Source organism: Salvelinus namaycush, chromosome 12 (genome assembly GCF_016432855.1).
Source record: "Salvelinus namaycush isolate Seneca chromosome 12, SaNama_1.0, whole genome shotgun sequence".
Lineage (NCBI taxonomy): Eukaryota > Metazoa > Chordata > Actinopteri > Salmoniformes > Salmonidae > Salvelinus > Salvelinus namaycush.
Genome location: NC_052318.1, coordinates 34,660,847 through 34,688,541, shown reverse-complemented (window position 1 = coordinate 34,688,541; position 27,695 = coordinate 34,660,847). Strand labels below are relative to the sequence as shown.

At 42.8% G+C, this 27,695-nt stretch overlaps 1 protein-coding gene and 1 non-coding gene across 2 annotated transcripts in view; both read left to right on the top strand.

Moving 5' to 3' along the window:
* The window catches only part of LOC120057162 (transcriptional regulator ATRX-like), a 53,154-nt gene that overhangs the window by 5,984 nt on the left and 19,475 nt on the right, over window positions 1–27,695 (top strand). The window contains exons 2-14 of the mRNA XM_039005631.1: window positions 8,985–9,094; window positions 9,180–9,235; window positions 9,342–9,385; window positions 9,713–9,834; window positions 9,969–10,085; window positions 18,099–18,208; window positions 21,459–21,526; window positions 21,645–23,461; window positions 23,610–23,676; window positions 26,365–26,516; window positions 26,758–26,922; window positions 27,042–27,156; window positions 27,267–27,366. Of these exons, the coding sequence (XP_038861559.1) occupies window positions 8,985–9,094; window positions 9,180–9,235; window positions 9,342–9,385; window positions 9,713–9,834; window positions 9,969–10,085; window positions 18,099–18,208; window positions 21,459–21,526; window positions 21,645–23,461; window positions 23,610–23,676; window positions 26,365–26,516; window positions 26,758–26,922; window positions 27,042–27,156; window positions 27,267–27,366 (3,043 nt within the window). The remainder of the gene's footprint in view (window positions 1–8,984; window positions 9,095–9,179; window positions 9,236–9,341; window positions 9,386–9,712; window positions 9,835–9,968; window positions 10,086–18,098; window positions 18,209–21,458; window positions 21,527–21,644; window positions 23,462–23,609; window positions 23,677–26,364; window positions 26,517–26,757; window positions 26,923–27,041; window positions 27,157–27,266; window positions 27,367–27,695) is intronic.
* Window positions 13,975–14,050, top strand: trnaa-ugc. The gene has a single exon. It is a non-coding gene; the product is annotated as a tRNA-Ala (tRNA).

The following is a 27,695-nucleotide window of genomic DNA, read 5'->3' as shown; positions in this document are numbered from 1 at the left end:
CTTTGCAACAGTATCAAAAATAAATTTTGGATTGTTCTTATTTTCCTCAATTAAGTTGGAAAAGTAGGATGATCGAGCAGCAGTGAGGGCTCTTCGATACTGCACGGTACTGTCTTTCCAAGCTAGTCGGAAGACTTCCAGTTTGGTTTGGCGCCATTTCCACTCCAATTTTCTGGAAGCTTGCTTCAGAGCTCGGGTATTTTCTGTATACCAGGGAGCTAGTTTCTTATGACAAATGTTTTTCGTTTTTAGGGGTGCAACTGCATCTAGGGTATTGCGCAAGGTTAAATTGAGTTCCTCAGTTAGGTGGTTAACTGATTTTTGTCCTCTGACGTCCTTGGGTAGGCAGAAGGAGTCTGGAAGGGCATCAAGGAATTTTTGTGTTGTCTGAGAATTTATTCTGAGCAGATTATTTGTTGCGATTGCAAACGTAATAAAATGGTGGTCCGATAGTCCAGGATTATGAGGAAAAACATTAAGATCTACAACATTTATTCCATGGGACAAAACTAGGTCCAGAGTATGACTGTGGCAGTGAGTAGGTCCAGAGACAAAACCCACTGAGTCGATGATGGCTCCGAAAGCCTTTTGGAGTGGGTCTGTGGACTTCTCCATATGAATATTAAAATCACCAAAAATTAGAATATGATCTGCTATGACTACAAGGTCCGATAGGAATTCAGGGAACTCAGAGAGGAATGCTGTGTATGGCCCAGGAGGCCTGTAAACAGTAGCTATAAAAAGTGATTGAGTAGGCTGCATAGATTTCATGACTAGAAGCTCAAAAGACGAAAACGTCATTTTTTTTTTTGTAAATTGAAATTTGCTATCGTAAATGTTAGCAACACCTCCGCCTTTGCGGGATGCACGGGGGATATGGTCGCTAGTGTAACCAGGAGGAGAGGCCTCATTTAACACAGTAAATTCATCAGGCTTAAGCCATGTTTCAGTCAGGCCAATCACATCAAGATTATGATCAGTGATTAGTTCATTGACTATAACTGCCTTTGAAGTGAGGGATCTAACATTAAGTAACCCTATTTTGAGATGTGAGGTATCACGATCTCTTTCAATAATGGCAGGAATGGAGGAGGTCTTTATCCTAATGAGATTGCTAAGGCGAACACCGCCATGTTTAGTTTTGCCCAACCTAGGTCGAGGCACAGAAACAGTCTCAATGGGGATGGCTGAGCTGACTACACTGACTATGCTAATGGTGGGAGCCTTCGGCGTCTCAGACCCCGTAACGGGAGGAGTAGAGACAAGAGAAGACTCGGCCTCAGACTCCGACTCGCTACTTAATGGGGAAAACCGGTTGAAAGTTTCTGTCGGCTGAATGAGCGACACCAGTTGAGCATTCCTACAGCATTTCCCTCCAGAAGCCATGAGAAAGTTGTCCGGCTGCGGGGACTGTGCGGGGGGATTTATACTAACGTTGCTATCTGTACTTACTGGTGGCACAGACGCTGTTTCATCCTTTCCTACACTGAAATTACCCTTGCCTAACGATTGCGTCTGAAGCTGGGCTTGCAGCACAGCTATCCTCGCCATAAGGCGATCGTTCTCCTGTATATTATGAGTACAGCGACTGCAATTAGAAGACATCATGTTAATGTTACTACTTAGCTTCGGCTGTTGAAAGTGCTGACGAACCATGTCCAGATAAAGCGTCCGGAGGGAAAAAAGTTGTGAAATCAGCCAAGACTTCAGAAAAAAAATTGTAGACCTCCACAAGTCTGCTTCATCCTTGGGAGCAATTTCCAAATGCCTGAAGATACCACGTTCATCTGTACAAACAATAGTACGCAAGTATAAACAGCATGGGACCACGCAGCCGTCACACTGATCAGGAAGGAGACGCGTTCTGTCTCCTAGAGATGAACGTACTTTGGTGCGAAAAGGGTAAATCAATCCCAGAACAACAGCAAAGGACCTTGTGAAGATGGAGGAAATGGGTACAAAAGTATCTATATCCACAGTAAAATGTGTCCTATATCGACATAACCTGAAAGGCTTCTCAGCAAGGAAGAAGCCACTGCTCCAAAACCGCCATTAAAAAAGCCAGACTACGGTTTGCAACTGCACATGGGGACAAAGATTGTACTTTTTGGAGAAATGTCCTCTGGTCTGATGAAGCAAAAATAGAACTCTTTGGCCATAATGACCATATTTATGTTTGGAGGGAAAAGGGGGACGCTTGCAAGCCAAGAACACCATCCCAACCGTGAAACACGGGGGTAGAAGCATCATGTTGTGGGGGTTCTTTGCTGCAGGAGGGACTGGTGCACTTCACAAAATAGATGGCATCATGAGGGAGGAAAATTATGTGGATATATTGAAGCAACATCTCAAGACATCAATCAGGAAGTTAAAGCTTGGTCGCAAATGGGTCTTCCAAATGATCAATGACTCCAAGTGTACTTCCAAAGTTGTTGCAAAATGGCTTAAGGACAACAAAGTCGAGGTATTGGAGTGGCTATCACAAAGCCCTGACCTCAATCCCATAGAACATTTGTGTGCAGAACTGAAAAAGCATGTGCGAGTAAGTAGGCCTACAAACCTGACTCAGTTACACCAGCTCTGTCAGGAGGAATGGGCAGAAATTCACCCAACTTATTGTGGAAGGCTACCCGAAACGTTTGACCCAAGTTAAACAATTTAAAGGCAATGCTACCAAATACTAATTGAGTGTATGTAAACTTTTGACCACTGGGAATGTGATGAAAGAAATAAAAGCTGAAATAAATCACTCTACTATTATTCTGACATGTCACATTCTTAAAATAAAGTGGTGATCCTACCTGACCTAAGACAGGGCATTTTTACTCTGATTAAATGTCAGGAATTGTGAAAAACTGAGTTTAAATCTGTTTGGCTAAGGTGTATGTAAACTTCCGACTTCAACTGTATGGCTTTGTGGAAATGCTAACCCTATAAAGGTGCTACACATAGGATGTTTTTGAATATTTGCATTTTAATTTCAGAATTTACATAATATATCTGCCGCTAATAGTGGAATGATAGTGTTTCACAGTATTACTTACCCACAATAGTTGTGATATTCGCCTATTGATTTCTCCCGCCGGAGCGGCATCTGTTGTCAAACTGGGAAAGCTGTTTTGACTTTGGCTGTGTTATCTAGTGGAAATCTCAATTTTATGGTTCCTAAAATTCTACGCTGTTAGTTCAGTTTCAGTTAGAGAACAAGCACTGGGTAATGTAGGGAATCATTGTATCTAAATCGTTGGGAAATACACTACATGACCAAAAGTATGTGGACACCTGCTCGTCAAACATCTCATTCTAAAATCATGGGCATTAATATGGAGTTGATCCCCTTTGCTGCTATAACAGCCTCAAGTCTTCTGGGAAGGCTTTCCACTAGATTTTGGAAAATTGCTGTGGGGACTTGCTTCCATTCAGCCACGAGCGTTAGTGAGGTCGGGCAATGATGTTGGGCAATTAGGCGTGGCTTGCCGTCTGTGTTCCAATTCATCCCAAAGGTTTTCGAAGGGGTTGAGGTCAAGGCTCTGTGCATGCCAGTCAAGTTCTTCCACCGATTTTCATCAAACCATTTCTGTATGGACCTCGCTTTGTGCACGGGGGGATTGTCATGCTGAAACAGGAAAGGGCCTTCCCCAAACTGCTGCCACAAAGTTGGAAGCACAGCCGCTTCTAGAATGTCATTGTATGCTGTAGCATTTCCCTTCACTGGAACTACGGGGCCTAGCTAGACCCATGGAAAAACAGCCCCAGTCCATTATTCCTCCTCCACTTTACATTTGGCACTATGCATTGGTGCCGGTAGCGTTCTCCTTGCATCCGCCAAACCCAGATTTTGTCCGTCGGACTGCAAGATAGGGAAGCCAGATGGAGAAGCTTGTTTTCGTCACTCCAGAGAACACGTTTCTACTGCTCCAGGGTCCGATGGCGGCGAGCTTTACACCACTCCAGCCGACGCTTGGCAATGCACAAGGTGATCTTAGGCTTGTGTGCAGCTGCTCGACCATGTTCTTGTGCTGACGTTGCTTCCAGAGGTAGTTTGGAACTCCGTAGTGAGTGTTGCAACTGAGGACAGACAATTTTTATTTGCTGCGTGCTTCAGCACTCGGTGGTCTCATTTGGTAAGCTTGTGTGGCCTACCACTTCGCAGCTGAACCGTTGTTGCTCCTTGACATTTCCACTTCACAATAACATCACCGCCTTTGTATGACAACTGCTCGGCATCTGACCATAAGGCGCTACAGAGGGTAGTGCGAACTAGAGGTCGACCGATTATGATTTTTCAATACCGATACCAATTATTGGAGGACAAAAAAAGCCGATACCGATTTAATCGGCCAATTTTATTAAAAAAAAAATATATATATTTTTTTAAATATATATCATACACACACACACACATACATTTTTTGTAATAATGACAATTGCAACAATACTGAATGAACAATGAACACTTAAAAAAACAAAACTTAATATAATACATAAATACACACACGCACACAGCTCTGAAGTGACAATGATACTGAAGAGTCTGCTTAGGAGACAAATACTCTCAACTGTTTGAATAAAAACAGAGTTTAAGTTACCTGTGATGAATGTTGAAAACAAAAACTTTAATTTCTATATGCAGGAAATCCTATTTTAATAATGGGCATGGTAAGAATTGACAACCAAAGTGCGAGTCATAATTCCCATGACACCTAGCAAAATCTGAAAAGCGGTTCATTTATTCCATAGGATATTTTTAGATTCACTTAAAATAAGGTCTGTGTTTCGTGTAGGCTTACATCACCGTGCCAGTTTTATAACTGTGTAGATATCCATAGGACAAGGTAACTCTGATCAATATCGGCTAAATATAAGCGAAGATAAAAAAAATAAAAATAAATTGTAGAGTGGATTTATGAAAATATGTTGACAAACGTTACCTTATCCTAGTGAGATTTACACGGGTATCAAAACGTCGAGGCGGTTTAAGCCTGCACGAAACACAGACCTTATTTGAAGTAGATCAAGACATTCTCTATGGAAGACATGAACGGTAAAATAAAGAAGGAACCCCTTTCAAATTCAGCCGCAAGTTATTACAGGAATTATAACGCGTCGACTATTTCTCTCTAAACCATATACCTTTGACTAATCCGGAAACTATCACCTCGAAAACAAAACGTTTATTCCGTTCCGTAATTTTATCTAACGGGTGGCATCCATGAGTCTAAATATTCCTGTTACATTGCACAACCTTCAATGTTGTCATAATTACGTAAAGTTCTGGCAAATTAGTTCGCAAAGAGCCAGGCGGCCCAAACTGTTGCATATACCCTGACTCTACGAGAAATGACACAATTTCACCTGGTTAATATTGCCTGCTAACCTGGATTTCTTTTAGCTAAATATACAGGTTTAAAAATATATACTTGTGTATTGATTTTAAGAAAGGCATTGATGTTTATGGTTAAGTACACATTGGAGCAATGACAGTCATTGATTGATTGTTTTTTTATAAGATACGTTTAATGCTAGCTAGCAACTTACCTTAGCTTACTGCATTCGCTAACAGGCAGGCTCCTTGTGGAGTGCAATGTAATCAATGCAAGATTGGATCCCCCAAGCTGACACGGTTAAAAATCTGTCGTTAACGTTCCTAGGCCGTCATTGAAAATAAGAATGTGTTCTTAACTGACTTGCCTAGTTAAATAAAGATTAAATAAAGGTGTAAAAAAAAAAAAAAAAACTGCAAATCGGCGCCCAAAAATACCGATTTCCGATTGTTATGAAAACTTGAAATCGGCCCCGAATAATCGGCAATTCCGATTAATCGGTCGACCTCTAGTGCGAACGGCCCAGTACATCACTGGGGGCCAAGCTTCCTGCCATCCAGGACCTATATAATAGGTGGTGTCAGAGGAAAGTAAAAAAATTGTCAGACTCCAGTCACCTGAGTTAGACTGTTTTCTGTGCTACCGCACGGCAAGCGGTACCGGAGCGCCAAGTCTAGGACCAAAAGACTCCTCAACAGCTTCTACCCCCAATCCATTAGACTGCTGAACAATTCATAAAAATCGTCACAGGGCAATTTACATGGACCCCCTCCTCTTTCTTCACTGCTGCTACTTTCTGTTTGTTTGTTTTACCTATGCATAGTCACTTTGCCCCCACCTACATGTACAGATTACCTCAACTAGCCTGCACACTGACTCGGTACTGGTGCCCCTTGTATATAGCCTCGTTATTCTTATTGTGTTACTTTATTACTTTTTATTTTAGTCTACTTGGTAAATATTTTCTTCTTGAACTGCACTGTTGGTTAAGGGCTTGTAAGTAAGAATTTCGCGGTAAAGTCTACACTTGTTGTATTCGGCGCATGTGACAAATAAGTATGATTTGACTTAAAATTGACCGGGGAAGCTCTAGCAGGGCAGAAATTTGACAAACTGACGGATTGGGAAGGTGGCATTCTATGACGGTGCCACGTTGAAAGTCGCTATGCTCCTCAGTGAGGCCAATCTACTGCCAATGTTTTGTCTATGGAGATTGCATGGCTATGTGCTCAGCAACGGGTTTGGCTGAAATAGCCGACTCCGCTAATTTGAAGGGGTGTCCAGATGCTTTTGTATATACAGTTTATTCGGAAAGTATTCAGACCCTTTGACTTTTTCCACATTTTGTTATGTTATAGCCGTATTCTAAAATTGATTAAATAGCTTTTTCCACTCATCAATCTAAACACAATACCCCCATAATAACAAAGCACAAATAGGTTTTTATCATTTTTGGAAATATATAGAAAATGAAATATTACATTTACATAAGTATTCAGACCGTTTACTCAGTACTTTGTTGAAGCACCTTTGGCCACGATTACAGCCTCAAGTATTCTTGGGTATGACGCTACAAGCTCTATTTGGGGAGTTTCTCCCATTTATTCTCTCCAGATCCTCTCAAGCGCTGTCAGTTTAGATGGGGAGCGTCACTGCACAGCTATTTTCAGGTCTCTCCAGAGCTGTTTGATCGGGTTCATGTCCAGGCTCTGGTTGAGCCACTCAAGGACATTGAGACTTGTCCCGAAGCCACTCCTGCGTTGTCTTGGCTGTGTACTTGATGTCGTTGTCTTGTTGGAAGGTGAACATTAGCTTTTCACCAAGGATCTCTCTGTACTTCGCGCCGTCCATCTTTCCCTCGATCCTGACTAGTCTCCCAGTCTCTGCCGCTGAAAAACATGATGCTGCCACTATGCTTCATTGTAGGGATGGTGCAAGTTTTCCTCCGGAATTCAGGCCAAAGAGTTCAATCTTGGTTTCATCAGACCAGAGAATCTTGTTTCTCATGGTCTGAGAGTCTTTAAGTGCATTTTGGCAAACTCAAAGTGGGCGGTTATGTGCCTTGTACTGAGGAGTGGCTTTCGTCTGGCCAATTTACCATAAAGGCCTAATTGGTGGAGTGCTGCGGAGAGGGTTGTCCTTCTGGAAGTTTCTCCCATCTCCACAGAGGAACTCTGGACCTCTTTCAGTGACCATTGGGTTCTTGGTCACCTCCCTAACCAAGGCCCTTCTCCCCCGATTGCTCAGTTTGGCCAGGCGGCCAGCTCTAGGAAGAGTATTGGTGGTTCCAAACTTCTTCCATTGAAGAATGATGGAGGCCACTGTTCTTCGGGATCTTCAATGCTGCAGAAGTGTTTTGGTACACTTCCCCAGATCTGTGCCTCAACACAATCCTGTCTAGGGGTTCTACGGACAATTCCTTCGACCTCATGGCTTTCTTTTTGCTCTGACATGCACTGTCAACTGTGGGACCTTACATAAACAGTTGTGTGCCTTTTGAAATCATGTCCAATCAATTGAATTTACCACATGTGGACTCCAATCAAGCTGTAGAAACATCTCAAGGATGATCATTGGAAACAACATGATGCACCTGAGCTCAGTTTTGAGTCTCATAGCAAAGGGTCTGAATACTTATGTAAATAAGGTATTTATGTTTTGAATGAATAAATTGGCAAACATTTCTAAACCTGTTTTTGCTTTGTCTTTAGGAGGTACTGTGTGTAGATTGTTTTTTGTTTTTTTTAAGTCCATTTTAGGATAAGGCTGTAATATAACAAAATGGGGGAAAAGTCAAGGGGTCTTAATACTTTCCGAATGCACTGTATAGTGTATCTTATCAATAACAAACTATCGTTTTTACAGCTGGTGGAAAACTCGAAAGTAACCAGCTTCAAACAGCTGTAAAACATTTTTTGTTTTGTTATTTGTTAGATATTTCACAGCGATTTAGATGGTACAATGATTCTCTACACTATTCAGTGCTTGTCTACACACAAACTGAAATTTAGTAGACAATGTAGAATTTTAGCAACCAGGAAATGACAGTGCGAATTCCACTAGATAACGCATGCACAAAGTCAGAACAGCTTCCCATTTTGACAATAGTTGCTGTTCCGGCGGGAGAAATCAGTCGGCGAATATCACAGCTAATCACAACATGTGATTTAAGTAATCCTTTGAAACACTAGCGCAAGATATATTTGGACATATTCTGAAATTACAATGCCAAAAGGCGAACTAATTCTACTGTATGTGTTGCACCTTTTAAAAAATGTTTCTCGCTGATATGAAATGTTTTCCTTATGTTTCCAAAATGCGTATTGCTTGCGGTTCGGTTAACGTTTAGAGAAAGTGTTGGAGCTCTTAACAAAATTCTTCCAGCAAGAAGATGCCTTCATCAATAGGCGCTTAAAGTAGTCAACGTCTATGAATGGGCTAGCATTAGGGTAAAATAGCTAGCTAGCCTATTGAATCGTGATAACTGTTTCTGAAGTAAAGGGACAGAGAAGGTCAAGGACAGATATGTTCACATCATACCAGTAGCTATGGCATATCCACATACTTTGGTTAGGAATTTAAACAAAGGTGTATAGCTTTCTAGAAAGAAACTCGTGAGGTATGCTGGATTTTTATTAATTTGGCTGTCATTCCTCTTAGCATTCCTCTTGGCACGAGCAAGCTCAATGTGTTGGTGACCAAACTGCATGGGTTCTTGGCTCATGCTCCAGAGGAAGATGACGACACACTGGTGACTGAAAGTCCTGAGGGTGAGAACTGTAATAAGTACACCTTTAACTCAGTAGGTATAGTGGTGTTGTCTGGCCATTATTGTCTGCTGATTTTAATTCACAGGTATAACGAACAAGGACTGTGTGGAGCCACACTCAACAGACCGAACCTCCATTGAGGTATTGACATGAAAAATATCAGTATTGGCTGTTCTAGACCAAAGAATATTTAGTATTGATGCAGATCTAGAAGATGTAGTTATTACATATTTCTTGTTGAATACAGACCTCAACAGACGCCTTGAAGCAGTCCAGATGTGGTTCCAGGAGGTGGGCTTTCTTCTAATATTTTGACATATGTGCTAGTTTATGTACATGTTGTTTATGGACAGGAAACTCATAAAAACATTTTGTCAGACTCCTATCCTCTAATGCAGAGGTTTTCAAACTTTTCAACTGGGACCCCAAGCCATTCCATATATTTGAACTATTCCTGAGTTAGCATGCCCAATTCAATTTGTCAAGTAATTACACACCCTTATTGAGGTCAATCAGGTGAGCTAGTTTAGGGCTCCAACAAAATTGTGAAATGTCTGGGGGTCACTGAGGAGGTTTGAAAAACCACTGCTCTAATCAATGTCACTTGTTGTATTACAGAAAACCTTCCGTTGTGATTAAACACAGTGGACTGGATGTATCTGGTGCTTCAAATGAAAGTGATGATGACTGCTTGATCGTCAATTCAAACGGTTATCCTGATGTAACAAGATTGCCTAAAGGTTTGTTTTTCTGCTACTTCTTTCAATAGTGTAAGGGGATATTAACCCTGGAAATGCATAATGTATGACTGGATTTATAAACAGAAAATGCCTTTGTTTCCATGCGTTTGTTTTTACATTTCTTATGCACAAAGGGACTGCACTGGTGAGGCCTGAGCCGGTAGAAAATGTCAGAGATGACTTCCGAGGTACAGAATTCCTTTGTGGAAAATCTGGTAATCTGAGGAGAGTTTTTTCCAGGAGACGTGGAGGTGAGCTTTCATGAATTAATATGAAAATGCATATCCTTTACCCTAAAATAGTGTGCCGCAGAATGACAATGAATTAATGTTTGTAATCAATCAAATCAAATTTCTACATGAGCAGATGTCACAAAGTGCTATACAGAAACCCAGCCTAAAACAGCAAGCAATGCAGATATAGAAGCACGGTGGCTAGGAAAAACTCCCTAGGAAGGCAGGAACCTAGGAAAAAACCTGGAGAGGAACCATGCTCTGAGGGGTGGCCAGTCCTCTTCTGGCTGTGCCGGGTGGAGATTATAAGAGTACATGGCCATTAAAGCCAGATTGTTCTTCAAGATGTTCATAGATGACCAGCAGGGTCAAATAAAAGTTGGTGGTTGTAGAGGGTGCAACAGGTCGGTACCTCAGGAGTAAATGTCAGTTGGCTTTTCATAGCCAAGCATTCAGAGGTTGAGAGGGCAAGAAAGTTGGGGGGAAAACAGCAGGTCTGGGACAAGGTAGCACCTCCTGTGAATAGGTCAGGGTTCCATAGCCTCAGGCAGAACAGTTGGAACTGGAGCTGCAGTACGACCAGGTGGACTGGGGACAGCTAGGAGTCATCAGTCCAGGTAGTCCTGAGCCATGGCCCTAGGGCTCAGGTCCTCCGGGAGGGGGAGAGAGAATTAGAGGGCACATACTTAAATTCACACAAGACACTAGATGATAAGACAGGAGAATTACACCAGATATAACCCTAGCCCCCCCACCACCACCACATAGACTATTGCAGCATAGATACTGGAGGCTGAGACAGCGGGAAGTCGTCCGACAATACCCCCGGACAGGGCCAACCAGGCAGGATATAACCCCACCCACTTTGCCAAAACACAGCCCCACACCACTAGAGGGATATCAACAGACCACCGACTTACTACCCTGAGACAAGGCTGAGTATAGCCCACAAAGATCTCCTCCACCACACAAGCCTGAGGGGGTGCAAAACCCAGACAGGAAGATCACATCAGTGACTCAACCCACTCAAGTGATGCACCTTTCCTAGGGACTGCATGGAAGAGCACTAGTAAGCTAGTGACTCAGCCCCCGTAATAGGGTCAGAGAATCCCAGTGGAGAGAAGGGCGCCGGCCAGGCAGAGACAGCAAGGGCAGTTAGATGCTCCAGTACCTTGCCGTTCACCTTCGGATCCCTGGGCCAGGTTAGCTTTGTAGGTTAGCAGTAAAACCTTTAAAATCAGCCCTTGCCTTAACAGGAAGTCAGTGTAGAGAGGAAGTTCTAGTCAAGATACTAGCAGTCGTGTTTAGCACTAACTGAGGTTTATTTAATGCTTTAGCCGGATAACCGGAGAGTAGAGCTTTGCAGTCATCTAATCTAGAAGTGACAAAAGCATGGATTAGCTTTTCTGCATAATTTTTAGACAAAAAGTTATATTTTTGCAATATTACGAAGATGGACAAAAGCTGTCCTATAAATATTCTTGATATGTTCGTCAAAAGTGAGATCAGGGTCTAGAATAACGCTGAGGTCCTTCAGTTTTAATTGAGACGACTGTACAACCATCAAGATTAATTGTCAGATCCAACAGCAGATCTCTTTGTTTCTTGGGATCTAGAACAAGCATCTCTGTTTTGTCAGAGTTTTAAAGTAAAACATTTGCTGCCCGCCACTTCCTTATGTCTAAAACACAGGCTTCCAGGGTAAGCAATTTTGGGGCTTCACCATGTTTCCTCGAAATGTGCAGCTGTGTATTGTCTGCATAGCAGTGACTGTTGACATTGTGTGCATCTCCAAGAGGTAGGGGGGGGGGGGGGGGTGTATACAGTTGAAGTCGGAAGTTTACATATACCTTAGCCAAATACATTTAAACTCAGTTTCACAATTCCTGACATTTAATCCTAGTAAAAATTCCCTGTCTTATAGGTCAGTTAGGATCACCACTTTATTTTAAGAATGTGAAATGTCAGAATAATAGTAGAGGGAATGATTTATTTCAGCTTTTATTTCTTTCATCACATTCTCAGTGGGTCAGAAGTTTGCATACACAATTCGTATTTGGTAGCATTGCCTTTAAATTGTTTAACTTGGGTCAAATGTTTTGGGTAGCCTTCCACAAGCTTCCCACAATAAGTTGGGTGAATTTTGGCCCATTCCTCCTGACAGAGCTGGTGTAACTGAGTCAGGTTTGTAGACCTCCTGAAATAATCTGTCTGTAAACAATTGTTGGAAAAATTACTTGTGTCATGCACAAAGTAGATGTCCTAACCGACTTGTCAAAACTATAGTTTGTTTACAAGAAATTTGTGGAGTGGTTGAAAAACATATTTGAATGACTCCAACCTAAGCGTATGTAAACTTCCGACTTCAACTGTATGTTTGTGTGCGTGTATGTGGTCCTAAAACAGTACCTTGAGGAACACCGAAACGTACAATTGATTTGTCAGAGAACAAAACATTAAGAGACTGATATCTTTTCGACAAATAAGATCTAAACCAGGCAAGAACTTGTCCGTGTAGACCAATTAGGGTTTTCAATCTCTCAAAAAGAATGTGGTGGTCGATGGTGTCAAAAGCAGCACTAAGGTCTAGGAGCACATGGACAGATGCAGTCTGACGCTATTAAAAGGTAATTTACCACCTTCACGAGTGCAGTCTCAGTGCTATGATGGGGTCGAAAACCAGACTGAAGTGTTTCCAAGATGGCGTAGCAGTTGGGCGTCTTTTGTCTTGTCGTGTCCCGTGTATATATATTTTATCTTCGCGTATATTTTTCTTAACCCCAACTTCAACATACTCTCCTGCAACCCGCCTCACCCAATGTGGTATGGATCTGCTATTTTCTTTACTTCAGAACCGGAACACCCAACAGAAGCTAGACAGCTAACTAGCTAGTAGTCAGCTAGCCACTGCTAGCGGTCATCAGCTAAACTTTAGCCCGGACAACTCCTGCCAGTCTGCACAACGCGATTCAACCCAGAGCGTATCGGACTTCTTACTCTGCATATCCCTGGATTCCTACTGCAAGCTCTGAACCTCTTCACCTGGATCATCGCAGCTAGCGATTGGCTTCTCCTGGCTAACGTCTCTGTCCCAAAGAATGCACCAATTAGCCTGGAGCTAGCCTATGCTAGGCACATTTCCTGGCTAGCTGAAGAGGTCCATCAGCCACTCCTTGGGCTACAATACCTATTTTGCCAATTGGCCTGGACCCCTTTTATTGCTGATACGGAGCCCCGCCGATCCATCACGACTGGACTACCGACGTAATCTGCCCGAGGGGGTTTTTCAACTGGCTCCCCCATCGTGACGTCCCCTGAATGCCCATCTGCTAGCCTGCTAGCCGTGGCCCACTAGCTCTCTAGAGCACACCGGACTGTTAGCTGAAGAGGTCCAAAAGCCAAATTTCCTGGGCTACAATACCTATTTTGCCAATTGGCCAGGACCCTTTTACTACACGGAGCCCTGCTGATCCATCACGACTGATCTACCGACGTAACCGCATGAAGGGGCTACAACTGACTTCTTCCGTTCCGACGTCCCTCTTAAGGCCCTTCTGCTAGCCCCAGCCCACTAGCTGTCTGAATCGGCGTGTCTCCAGCTCGCCCAGTTACTCACTGGACCCAATGATCACTCCGCTATGCATGCCTCTCCCTAATGTCAATATGCCTTGTTCATTGCTGTTTTGGTTAGTTATTATTGCCTTATTTCACTGTAGAGCCTCTAGCCCTGCTCAATACGCCTTAGCTAACCCTTTAGTTCCACCTCCCACACTTGCGGTGACCTCACCTGGTTTAAATTATGTTTCTAGAGACACTATCTCTCTCATCGTCACTCAGTGCCTAGGTTTACCTCCACTGTATTCGCATCCTACCATACCCTTGTCTGTACATTATGCCTTGAATCTGGGGCCCCGTGTGGCTCAGTTGGTAGAGCATGGCGCTTGCAACGCCAGGGTTGTGGGTTCGATTCCCACGGGGGGCCAGTACAAAAAAAAAAAAAAGGATGAATGTATGTACTTGTAAGTCGCTCTGGATAAGAGCGTCTGCTAAATGACTTAAATGTAAATGTAAATCTATTCTACCGTGCCCAGAAACCTGCTCCTTTTACTCTCTTCCGAACATAATAGACAACCAGTTCTTATAGCCTTTAGCCGTACCCTTATCCTATTCCTCCTTTGTTTCTCTGGTGATGTAGAGGTTAATCCAGGCCCTGCAGTGCCTAGCTCCACTCCCATTCTCCAGGCACTCTCATTTGTTGACTTCTGTAACCGTAAAAGCCTTGGTTTCATGCATGTTAACATTAGAAGCCTCCTCCCTAAATTTGTTTTATTCACTGCTTTAGCACACTCTGCCAACCCGGATGTCCTAGCCGTGTCTGAATCCTGGCTTAGGAAGGCCACCAAAACCCTGAAATTTCCATCCCTAACTATAACATTTGCTGACAAGATAGAACTGCCAGAGTTCTGTCTTACTATCCAGGTCTGTGCCCAAACAATTTGAGCTTCTACTTTTAAAAATCAACCTTTCCAGAAACAAGTCTCTCACTGTTGCCGCTTGCTATAGACCCCTTCTGCCCCCAGCTGTGCCCTGGACACCATATGTGAGTTGATTGCCCCCCATCTATCTTCAGAGCTCATACGGTTAGGTGACCTAAACTGGGACATGCTTAAAACCCCGGCCGTCCTACAATCTAAGCTTGATGCCCTCAATCTCACACAAATTATCAATGAACCTACCAGGTACAACCCCAAATCCGTAAACATGGGCACCCTCATATATATATCATCCTACCAACGTGCCCTCTAAATACACCTCTGCTGTCTTCAACCAGGATCTCAGCGATCACTGCCTCATTGGCTGCGTCCATAATGGGTCTGCAGTCAAACGACCACCCCTCATCACTGTTAAACGCTCCCTAAAACACTTCAGTGAGCAGGCCTTTCTAATCGACCTGGCCCGGGTATCCTGGATGGATATTGACCTCATTCCGTCAGTAGACGATGCCTGGTTACTCTTTAAAAGTGCTTTACTCACCATCTTAAATAAGCATGCCCCATTTAAATAATAATAATAATAATAATAATGAACCAGGAACAGATATAGCCCTTGGTTCACTCCAGACCTGACTGCCCTTCACCAGCACAAAAACATCCTGTGGCGTACTGCATTAGCATCGAATAGCCCCCGCAATATGCAACTTTTCAGGGAAGTTAGGAACCAATATACACAGGCAGTTAGGAAAGCAAAGGCTAGCTTTTTCAAACAGACATTTGCATCCTGTAGCACAAACTCCAAAAAGTTCTGGGACACTGTAAAGTCCATGGAGAATAAGAGTACCTCCTCCCAGCTGCCCACTGCACTGAGGCTAGGAAACAGTCACCACTGATAAATCTACGATAATTGAGAATTTCAACAAGCATTTTTCTACGGCTGGCCATGCTTTCCACCTGGCTACCCCTACCCCGGTCAACAGCCCTGCACCCCCCACAGCAACTTGCCCAAGCCTCCCCTATTTTCTCTTTAACCCAAATCCAGTCAGCTGATGTTCTGAAAGAGCTGCAAAATCTGGATCCCTACAAATCAGCTGGGCTAGACAATCTTGCCCCTCTCTTTCTAAAATGATCCGCTGAAATTGTTGCAACCCCTATCTATTAACTAGCCTATTCAACCTCTCTTTCGTATCGTCTGAGATCCCCAAAGATTGGAATGCTGCCGCGGTCATCCCCCTCTTTAAAGGGGAGACACTCTAGACCCAAACTGTTACCTATATCTATCCTACCCTTTCTAAGGGCTTCTAAAGCCAAGTTAACAAACAGATCACCGACCATTTCGAATCCCACCGTACCTTCTCCGCTATGCAATCTGGTTTCCGAGCTGGTCATGGGTGCACCTCAGCCACGCTCAAGGTCCTAAACGATATCATAACAGCCATTGATAAGAGACAATAATGTGCAGCTGGCCAAGGCTTTCGACTCTGTCAATCACAACATTCTTATCGGCAGACTCAACAGCCTTGGTTTCTCAAATGACTGCCTCGCCTGGTTCACCAACTACTTCTCAGAGTTCAGTGTGTCAAATCGGAGGGCCTGTTGTCCGAACCTTTGGCAGTCTCTATGGGGGTGCCACAGGGTTCAATTCTCGGGCTGACTCTTTTCTCTGTATACATCAATGATGTCGCTCTTGCTGCTGGTGATTCTCTGATCCACCTCTACACAGACGACACCATTTTGTATACTCCTGGCCCTTCTTTGTACACTGTGTTAACTAACCTCCAGACGAGCTTCAATGCCATACAACTCTCCTTCCGTGGCCTCCAACTGCTCTTAAATGCAAGTAAAACTAAATGCATGCTCTTCAACCGATCGCTTCCCGCCCGCCCGACTAGCATCACTACTCTGGACGGTTCTGACTTAGAATATGTGGACAACTACAAATACCTAGGTGTTTGGTTAGACTGTAAACTCTCCGTCCAGATTCACATTAAGCATCTCCAATCCTAAATTAAATCCAGAGTCGGCTTCCTATTTCGCAACACTCATGCACTCATCCTTCACTCATGCTGCCAAACATACCCTCATAAAGCTGACTATCCTACCGATCCTTGACTTCGGCGATGCCATTTACAAAATAGCCTCCAACACTCAACTCAGCAAACTGGATGTAGTCTATCACAGTGCCATCTGTGTTGTCACCAAAGCCCCATATACTACCCACCACTGCGACCTGTATGCTGTCGTTGGCTGGCCCTCGCTTCCTTTTTCGTAGCCAAACCCACTGGCTCCAGGTCATCTATAACTATTTGCTAGGTTAAGCCCCGCCTTATCTCAGCTCACTGGTCACCATAGCAACACCCATCCGTAGCACGTGTTCCAGCAGGTATATCTCACTGGTCACCCCCAAAGCAACTCCTCCTTTGGCCGCCTTTCATTCCAGTTCTCTGCTGCCAATGACTGGAACGAACTGCAAAAATCACTGAAGATAGAGACTCATATCTCCCTCACTAACTTTAAGCACCAGCTGTCAGAGCAGCTCACAGATCACTGCATCTGTAAATAGCCCATCTGTAAATAGCCCATCCAACTACCTCATCCCCCATACTGTTATTTATTTGATTTATTTTGCTCCTTTGCACCCCAGTATCTCTACTTGCACACTCATCTTCTGCACATCCATCACTCCAGTGTTTAATTGCCATTTTGTAATTATTTCGCCACTATGGCCTATTTATTACCTTACGTCCCTTATCCTACCTCCTTTGCACACACGCTATATACACTTTTTCTAGTGTATTATTGACTGCATGTTTGTTTATTCCATGTTTAACTCTGTTGTTTTTGTCGCACTGCTTTGCTTTATCTTGGCCAGGTCGCAGTTGTAAATGAGAACTTGTTCTCAACTAGCCTACCTGGTTAAATAAAGGTGAAATAATAATTCATTAGTTGTCTTCAGGAAGGCAGTGAGTTGCTGCCAACACCGTTCTCAATTTTTATTTTGAGGAATCGGAGATTCGATATAGGCTAATTATTTAATTTTTGTTTTCGTGTCAAGATTTAGCTTTTTCTAGAGAGGCTTTATTACTGCCACTTTTAGTGAGTTTGGTACACATCTGGAGGATAGGGTGCAATTTACTATGTTCAACATAGGAGGGCCAAGCACAGGAAGTAGCTCTTTTAGTAGTTTAGTTGGAATAGGGTCCAGTATGCAGCTTGCAGGTTTAGAGGCCATTACTATTTTCATGAATGTGCCAAGAGATGCAGGATTACAAAACTTGAGTATCTCCTTGATCCTAGGTCCTGGCAGTTCTGTGCAAACAACTGAGCATTGGAGAAATATGCAGATTCAAAGAGGAGTCCATAATTTGCTTTCTAATGATCATAATCTTTTCATGGAAGAAGTTCGTGAATTCATCACTGCTGAAGTTGAAAGCCATCCTCTCTTGGGGAATGATGCTTTTTCTTAGCCAGCCTAAAACCCCAAAGAGCAAGCAATGCAGATTTAGAAGCATTGATTGATCGATTGTGTGTTTTGTAGGAGGTGAACACTTGGAGATTGTTAGCTGTACAGCCTGTGGCCAGCAAGTTAACCACTTCCAGAGGGACTCCTTCAATCAGCATCCGGTACTCAAAGTACTTATTTGCAAGGTGAGGTGATCCTGGGTCTGTCAAAGATTGGGACAATTATAGTGAACACAAATATAAGCTCAACATGCAACAATGTCAAATATTTTACTGTGTTACAGTTTATATAAAGAAATAAGTACATTTAAATAAATTCATTAAGACCTAATCTATGGATTTCACATGACTGGGAGTCCATATGTTGGTCAGAGATGCCTTAAAAGAAAACCAGTCAGTATCTGGTGTGACCACCATTTGCGTCATGCAGCGCGACACATCTCCTTCACGTAGAGTTTATCAGGCTGTTGATTTTGGCCTGTGGAATGTTGTCCTACTCCTCTTTAATAGCTGTGTGAAGTTCCTGGATATTGGCGTGAATTGGAACACGCTGTCAAACACGTCAATCCAGAGCATCCCAAACATGCCCAATGTCTGGTGATTATGCAGGCCATGGAAGAACTGGGTCATTTTCAGCTTCCAGGAATCAGGAACAGATCCTTACGACATGGTGCTGTGCATTATCATGGCCCTCAGGATCTTGTCATGGTATCTCTGTGCATTTAAATTGCTGTCTATAAAATGTTATTGTTTGTTGTCCGTAGCTTATGCTGCCCATACCAAAACGCCACCACGGGGCACTCTGTTCACAACGTTGACATCAGCAAACCGCTCACCCACACAACGCCATACACGTGGTCTGTGGTTGTGAGCCAGTTGGACGTACTGCCAAATTCTCTAAAACATTGAAGGAGGCTTACGGTAGTGAAATTAACATTAAATTCTCTGGCAAAATCTGTTGGACATTCCTGCAGTCAGCTTGCCAATTGCACACTCCATCAACTTGAGACATCTGTGGCATTGTGTTGTGTGACAAAACTGCACATTTTAGAGTGGCTTTTTATTCTCCCCGGCATAAGATGCACCTGTGTAATGATTAGGGCAGTCCCCGACAAAATCAAAAATCTTGGTTGACTGAAAGTCGTCTGTTCAATTGCTCAACATTTTTAAACATGTATTTTTCCGTATATAGACACACCATATATGTTTAAATAAAATCAACTATTTGCATTGAGCTTGTCTGATGCTTTAAGCGTACAGTTTGATGCCTAGAGGGCGCCAGAGATCTCAATAACCTTAACTTGACCCAACTATTCTCCTCCCGCTCCTGCTGGCTTTCGCTCATTCTGCCATTACTCTCCTGAAGTTGCCGGTAATAGGCTACATGAGGAGTTGGCAACCTTTCTCATGTGGAATGCCAATTTATCTTACCATTTCTACTCATCTGCGTGCCAGTTATGGTTTTCATATGCACATTTTAGTGAAACTGTTTAATTTATAATAATGTCTTCATATCTTAATCATTGTCATGTGGTTAATCAACATTCTATTTAAATCTAAATTAAAATGATACAAACATAAAAAGTTACTTCTATTGCCATTGCCAACTACTTAAAAATAGCCTACATAAAGCCAACAAATAAAAACATTGCGCCTGCAGGTAGAAAAAATCATCTTAGAAATCAGATTGGCTACATTCTGCCTGTTTGCAACAAACTTGAAACGTATCAACTATTAACTTGCGTCCAGCCAAAACTTGCTCTAGTGAACTTGCAACATTGTATAAAATATTCTGGGCCCTCAGTTTCCTGTGCCAGTGAGCTTGGGACAGACCCATTTGTAGGCTATTTGCGCAAAGGATAAGAAGCAGTGCTTGACTTGGGCAGGAGTTCACCTGAGCTGAGTACCAGCACCTCAAATGTTCTACTGCTTGAGCTCCTGTTCCTCTTATAGAATATTAGCTCTAAAGTATTGTGGAGCTCCTGCACCAGCACCCAAAATGAGTACCAGAACCTATTTCAGTCCAAGTCCAGCTCTGACATTTCCACTGGATCAGAGCATGACATTTTTGCCTTTCACGCTGAGTGGTTATCGAAAGGGAGAGCACTGGAAAGATTTTCAAATACATTGAGGAATTAATGTAATTCTCAATGGAAAGAAAAACAGACTTTGTTTGCTGTTTGAGGTGAAGAAAACATTACTTTGAGGAGCTCCACAGGTCATTAGTGGTGGCGTGTTAAGCCAATCATAAATGTGCCCGTTTGGGGATCCGATTAGTATTTCTATGCCTGCATTTGTGCGCAGGCCATTTGTGCACAGGCCATTTGTGCACAGGCCACTTCTATGTGTATGTGTCCTTACTCAATATTGACAGGGGTGCTCCAAACAAAAGACGATGACTAAATTGGCAGAACTCATAAATAGAATTAAATAAACCAAAAGTTGTTTCTCACAAGTATAGCATAGGTTGTGGACTTTGTAAATAATGTGTCCACTCCGACAATGAGAACAAGACTGGAATAATATTGAATGCATTAAAAGAAATGACCGTAACCAAAGTAACAAACTTTAGATTAGGAATTAACAGTAAATTTACTGGTGATATGTCATGGGGAATTGATATACACTAATAATCAAACGCAAACAATTCACACAATGAAGTTATGACACAATGAATGTGAGTTTTGGAGGGAGAGAAGTGCATTGTTCATCTGGGCGCATGGTCAATCACACGTCTGCATTGGCCGTGCAGGATTTATGGTGATATGGCATCCGCAGACGTCAGGGCATTCATACTTCTTGCGCTTTGCGGAGCAGGATGTGCTGCCCCCACCCACCGTCAACCCATCATGTCAATGGGGAGCTATACAGAGCCCTCCGCATTAAAACATTTGGGAGGCGCATGGCGATGTGGTACAGAGTTCGATTTGGCCTCTGCATGCCTCTCCAGGCTCCGCAATATGGAGCCGCCGACCACATTTTCGAATCGAGTATAAATTGGCTTTTAGTCCAAGACTCCAATGGATTAGTTCACTGAGATGGGCGCATATATACACTTGTTACTGCTCGACTAAAACAATCTGTCGACCAACAGCCTAACGACCAAACAATCGACCAGTCGACTAATTGGGATCAACCCTAGTAATGATCATGCTGTTTAATCAGCTTCTTCATATGCCACACCTGTCAGGTGGATGGATTATCTTTGCAAAGGAGAAATGGTCACTAAATGTAAACAAACATTATATGGAAATAAGCTTTTTGTGCATATGGAACATTTCTGGGATATTTTATTTCAGCTCATGAAACATGGGACCAACACTACATGTTGCATTTATATTTTTGTTCAGTGTGTGTGTGTGTCATTCTCCAACAATATTTTGTTAAGCTCAGCTACATTTTTGGAGGCTATGTCCTTATTGTCTTATTTTCTCAGTCTTGTTTCAAGTATTACTCAAGTGATGACATCAGCAAGGATTGTGATGGCATGGACGAACAGTGCAGGTACGACGGGGTGGTTCTTCTATACAACAAGATGCTGCAAGCAAATCCTGAAACGTTAAAAAACATACAGGTTGTTACGTTAATCATTACTTCAAACTATTATATTTGCTTCTTACAGATGGTGTGCAGAGGGGGGAAACCTGATCTGCTGCGACTTTTGCCCCAACGCCTTCTGTAAGAAATGTATTTTGCGTAATCTGGGGCGAAAGGAGCTGTCTGGCATCCTAGACGAGGAGAGTAAGTGGTACTGCTACGTATGCAGCCCAGAGCCTCTTCTGGACCTGGTCGTCGCCTGTGACAACGTCCTTGACAACCTGGGGAGTTTGTGGCAAGACCACCGCAAGAGGGGCAGAGGTGATGGCAAATCTGGACATTGTGACTCCCATCCCAGGCATTCTCAAAACATTCCCACGGGTCATTGGAAACATAGTGGCATAGATGGTCATGTGGTGTTCAACTACAACACCCTTCAAATTCCAGAAGAGATGGCCAAAAAGGCAAAAAACCTTGTGGACTCTACGAACACTGTAAACACAACTTTTGTGAAGTTCATTCAAGGTGGAATGGATTTTAAGCGACAATACTTGAAGACTTTCCAGTCAGTACTGAAGGGTCTAAAGAAGTCCCACACAGCTCTGGAGGAAGCCCTTTGGGAGGAGTTCAAAGAGATTGGTCTGCCAAATGATGGGGGAAACCCCACTTTTGATACTGATGCACCTCAACAAGCACAAAAGGGTTGTGTGGAAATGGACATTGTTGATAAAAATTGCCTGCATTTCTTAAAGAAAATTGCAGCTGAACATTTGGAAGATAATTATTCAGACTCTAAGGGCTTTACGGATGATGAAAGGCCTTCGTCCTCAAGTGAAATGAAAGGTGTCCTTGGCACAGAGATAATGCCCCGTCGAGGTAGAGGCAGGCCACGGAAAAACTCTAAACCCAGAGAAGATCCTTCCAACATGACAAAACAACTGGTGGTGCAACTTACACCTGTCCCTGTTGAAAAACAGCCACCCTCTGGCCCCCCAGAGTTGGAGTTGGAGGAGAAAAAGGAGTTGGAGGAAGAAATAAAAGAAAAAGTGGATGAACGTAAGAGAGACTGTGAATCTATTGAACCTGCAACAGAAGGGGAGTATGAATCTGCTGAGGAGGGAAACGAATCTCTGGTGCTGGAACTGGAAGATGAACCAGAGAATAGACGCTCACCTCGGGTAAAGACCACGCCCTTACGCAGGCCAGGTGAGGGCAAGACCAAGTCTACCCCCTCAGGCGCTGACAGTGAGGGTGACTCTGACCCTGACACCAACCCCAATGTTGAAGTACCTCAAGGAGCTGATGAGGAAGGGCTTGGAAGAGGAATTGAAGACTCGGACTCCGATGAGGTCCCTGCTGTCCTTCAGCGGGCAGCCATGGCTCACAGTTCAGATGAAGCCAGGAGTGACGATGGAGACCTTCGGAGCGTGACCAAGAAATGCCTCTTCGGCCTGAAGAAGAACACTCCCCTCTCTCCAGAAAGAGTGGTCCGCAAACGCAAGGTGCAAGACCGCTCCTCTGACTCCGACTCCTCCAGTGACAATCCAGACCTGCAAAAGGAGATCAAGACAATGAGCAGGCCCCGGGGGAGGCCTCGGAAGGTTAAGAGAGAGGATGAACCTACCCCCAGCAAGGATAGTCCACAACATAGGCCCCCGGGCAGACCTCGGAAGGTCAAGAAAGAGAATGAATCCGCATTCAGCAAGGAGGGTTATACCCAGGTAACCAAGCCTAAAAGCACACCTCGGTCCCAGCAGAGAACAAAGCAGTCGCCATCCTCTTCCAGTCAAGAAGAGGGAGACCAGGATTCTGAGTCTAGCGATGACAGTGGTGACCAGAAGATTAAGCCTATCACTGAGGAGGTGGCCTTACTGGGGTCAGCAGCTTTCCACCAGTCGTCTGGTGAGTTGGTCTCTCACTTTCTCTGCACTTTTGAGGTAAACCACTGCATTCATGAGCTGTATTTCAACCCTATTCAGGTAGCCATGTAGATTTCCTCATTGGCAAATGTTGAACTGACCTTTTTTTTTTTTGTACTCTTACCCTGTAGGCGATGAAGAGCAGACCCGGTCTGGGCCTTCTTGGGAAGCAGAAGATGATGACGATCCAGAAAATAGGTATGGTTCCGAACAAACGGACTTAGCCTTTGTAACACACCCTAGGCGCGGGAGAAAGGCCACGCCACGGAACTCTAAGTCGGGTGCTAATAATGGTGACTCCTCCGTTGTCAAGACCCCTTCCCAATCAATCTCATCTCGTCCAACCCGCAGCTGCAGTAAACCAGCAGCTATCCCATACAATTTCTAGTGTAGAGCAGAGGTACCGTGTCAAGCACAGGGAGAAACCCCTCACACCTTGCTAAGGCTGTGTTATGAATGATAGGCTACTTATGCCACTGTTTTACCTTTTTCTTAAAACATTTTTGACATTTTTGAAAATGTAATTTAAAGTTAAATGTGAGTTGTCTATTAGCAGAATGTGGCATCATTTGTCCATATCTGTGCATTTCAAGGTGATTAAGAGGGGGAAAATGCTGGTTATCGTATTAGTTTGCACAAAAGCCTGATGCACTTATTAAAACAGATTAAACAAATTATTTTATACCTCATAGTTTCTCATTGGTTAACAATACTGTAAGTCATCCTTATTTCTTCCAGATATAGTATTCTAGTTTTTACCAAAAATAACAGTATACTGTATATTAAGTATTTTAAGCCATGTTAAAGGTATCGATTGCATTATTTGTTAATAGTGTGATTATACTTTTCTTTTTAAATAAAAGCTAATGAACCACACCAGGGTACTGAATACACATCTGAACGTACCCTTAGACTTAATTTACAGGTCTGGATATATTTATCTTTGACTATACTAGGACTATACTCACTGGGAATTGGTCATCATGGAGTTTGATGTCATTTCTGGACCCCAACCCTCATATTATACATCCCCTAATGGTCAGTTCATGATCAGGCATTCTTTAGGGGGACTGTATTGTACATGACTGCACCCTTCTGGCTGCTGGATGTTGCCCATTTCTCTAAGGCAGTGTAAAAGCATACACATTACTGCTAGTATTAGGTAATTGTGTTGGTGTATGGTTACTGTATGGAAGATTTTTTTTCTTGATATATTTGAAGTGCATGTGCAATATGCCAGTGGTGTAGTGGCTGTATTTAGCACTGCTATTCTGACACAGTTGAGTACTAATACGATTGGTTGACTATCCAATGATTCTCTGAACAGACTGGAAAACTCTATTCTGCTTGATTGAATCTTTAACATTTATATGATTTATTGCTTCTGACCAGGTTGAGGGCTTAGCCGAGAAAGAGGACTTGTGATGCTAAACAGCAGTATACCAAAGACACTGATTATAAGACCCTACTGTACTGTATTTGACATACTTTCTTTGTGCCTTTTTTCACCACAGGCACCTAGCTGAATTTCTTGTATGCTTTGTGATACTAATTGCATAACCATATTTAGAGTATTTTCATGTTTGTTTTGCATGCAAGGCCATATTTATTGGCCATTTACCTACATTTTAAATGATTTAAAAACTGCTAATTTAATGCAATTGCATTTTACTTTGGAGGAGCTCGATGCCTAAAGGCAACCGCTCTTCAAGCTGGTCCTGTAGAATGGTTGTAATGCATTTTATTCAACCACAACTTTGTCCTCTTGTGACCTCGGAGGTCAGCCTTACACCATTGCTGTGAGACGAGGAGGCATGTTGTCTTATGTAGTGAAGTGTCTTTTTTTTCTTTATTTTCTCCCCAGTTTAAACACTTGCGGTAAGGCCTCAGGCCCAGGCTGTTGCCGGCCGCTGCTGTTTGATACTGCCTCATATGAGGGGCCCTCATGTACACTTACTTCTCGCTGAGGCTTCATCCGAGGCTTCATTCAACTATTATTCTGCCAAAAGGATTGTTTCTTAAAAACATATTCTTGTGTAAGTAGATACATGTATTTCACCGAATATTGAACTTCGTAAAAAGCCCAACAAAACCTTTTTTTTCTTTTTCTTTTTCTTTTTACCCATCACAAACTATTTCCTGCATACCACCTAAAAATAAAGTGGTTGTAAGAACTTATTTTCAAATTGAAGTAATAATTATGCTGTCATTAGCTCTGAGGTGCTGTAGTGTTAGCCTTGTTAAAGGCCTGTTGTAGAGCATGCGTTAAACCAAGGATATGTTCTTACTTTTGTCATTGACTGAACTCTGTAAGAGAAACTATCCGTTGTAATAAATGAATACCCTTTATAATGTCTCGTATGTCTTCATTATTCTATATAGGACCAGCTTTGTTCATCTTGTGAGTTATACGTCTTAGATGTTTGTTATGGAGGGGAGGGGTTGATTCAAATGTGCTTACAAAGTCGTTAAGTTATCTGGCCTTTGACTCCTCAATGTGTTGCGTTTTTAAGATTAAATTAAGTGAAATGGTCTTTGACAGAGCATTTCAGCTGTCTATTTGGTCACATAACAGATATTTACATCAGTAAAGAAAGAAAAACATTCAACCACTTAATGCAATGGCTGTAAAACTGTATTGTCGGTTGTTTACAGGTCAGGGAATGCAAAGCGGTATTAGAATAGCTAGCATTGTTATTTTCATTAATTCTAGAAGAAATGTATCTTCTGGTGATATTGCTAAGTTTAAGGTGATATCCTACGTTTTGATTGTAAGACAAGTTCCTTTAGAGAATAAACCTATTAAGCAGGGCTTGTTGGATTTGATGTGATGATCATTAAAATGATCCTCCGGTCCCTTTTCCCTCTCTTCCTTGCTTCTGAAAGAATCGCTAAGAAAATGCTCTTGGCCCAAATCAAAGCCAACTACTCATCGGGGGAGGATTTCTCTTCAGACGAGGAGTCATCACAGGATGATGAATCTGACAGGGAAGAGAAGGCGCAGGAAGATGGGAAAGATGAAAGCTCAGATGAGAATGGTAAGTGATCCCTCCTTTCCTCCACCGAAATTTCAATTTTTTTGTTTTTTTTGTCATTAAGCTGAAATACTGTCCTGACATGGCCTGTTTCTTATTAACTGGGCATTAAAGTAGGCCCATATTGTAATTGTGGTGATCTAAGACATCGCCATGTGTCACTGCTTATTAGTGTACAGGTTGAATTAACATTTGCTATAGGAATATGATGTCCTCCTGACATTATACCATGTTTCTGCTGCAGGGCAGACCTCCAGTTTGACCTCTGACTCTGGGTCCAGTAAAACTCGTCACAGACACTGTCTGCTACGCCACAAGCTCAGCCTTGACGATGGAAATCCAAGTGATCAGAAAACAGCTGAAGAAAATGGGAACGAGCAGAAAGTCAAGAAGTCTAGAAGAACCGAAGGTGTGTGTGGGATGGGTTCTGTGGAACGACTATGATTGGATTCCATCAGTGCCCTAGACTAGTTTTGGAGTTGGTCCAATTACTTTGAGCTTGTTTTTTGCTTTCTTCCATTGCCTCAGGTGAGACATTGGAGAGCCAGAGTAGTGATGATAGCCTATCAGAGCAGGAAGAGTCTGGTATGAGTGAAGAGCTGAGCCAATCTGAGAATGAGGGCAATGAACAGAAGCCCAAAAGGTAAGAAGACTGCTAACCTGGAAGGAAACCATGTTTTCTGTCATCGTTACATGTAATTGTGGTTGCATTCTTTTTATTAGTGAAATATCTTTGCTCTTTTGTCTCCTTAGCTCATCTACCTCTAGAGTCGAGAGAGAATCAGTCCGTAGTTATCTACAGAAGAAGCAGCAACCCTCATATATTGTGCTGTCTGACTCCAGCATCGATAAGGTAATAACGAGTGGATGTCACCATCTCATTTTACCTTTGCATTGTCAGTCGCCCTTTTATATTCTTCTTAATAACTTCATGATGTGCAACTATTTGATTTCTGAGAGGTATGATCATCATTCTGCTATTCTTGTTCACTGTTTGTGTATCAATCAATCAATCAAGTTTATTTTATATAGCCCTTCGTACATCAGCTAATATCTCGAAGTGCTGTACAGAAACCCAGCCTAAAACCCCAAACAGCAAGCAATGCAGGTGTAGAAGCACGGTGGCTAGGAAAAACTCCCTAGAAAGGCCAAAACCTAGGAAGAAACCTAGAGAGGAACCAG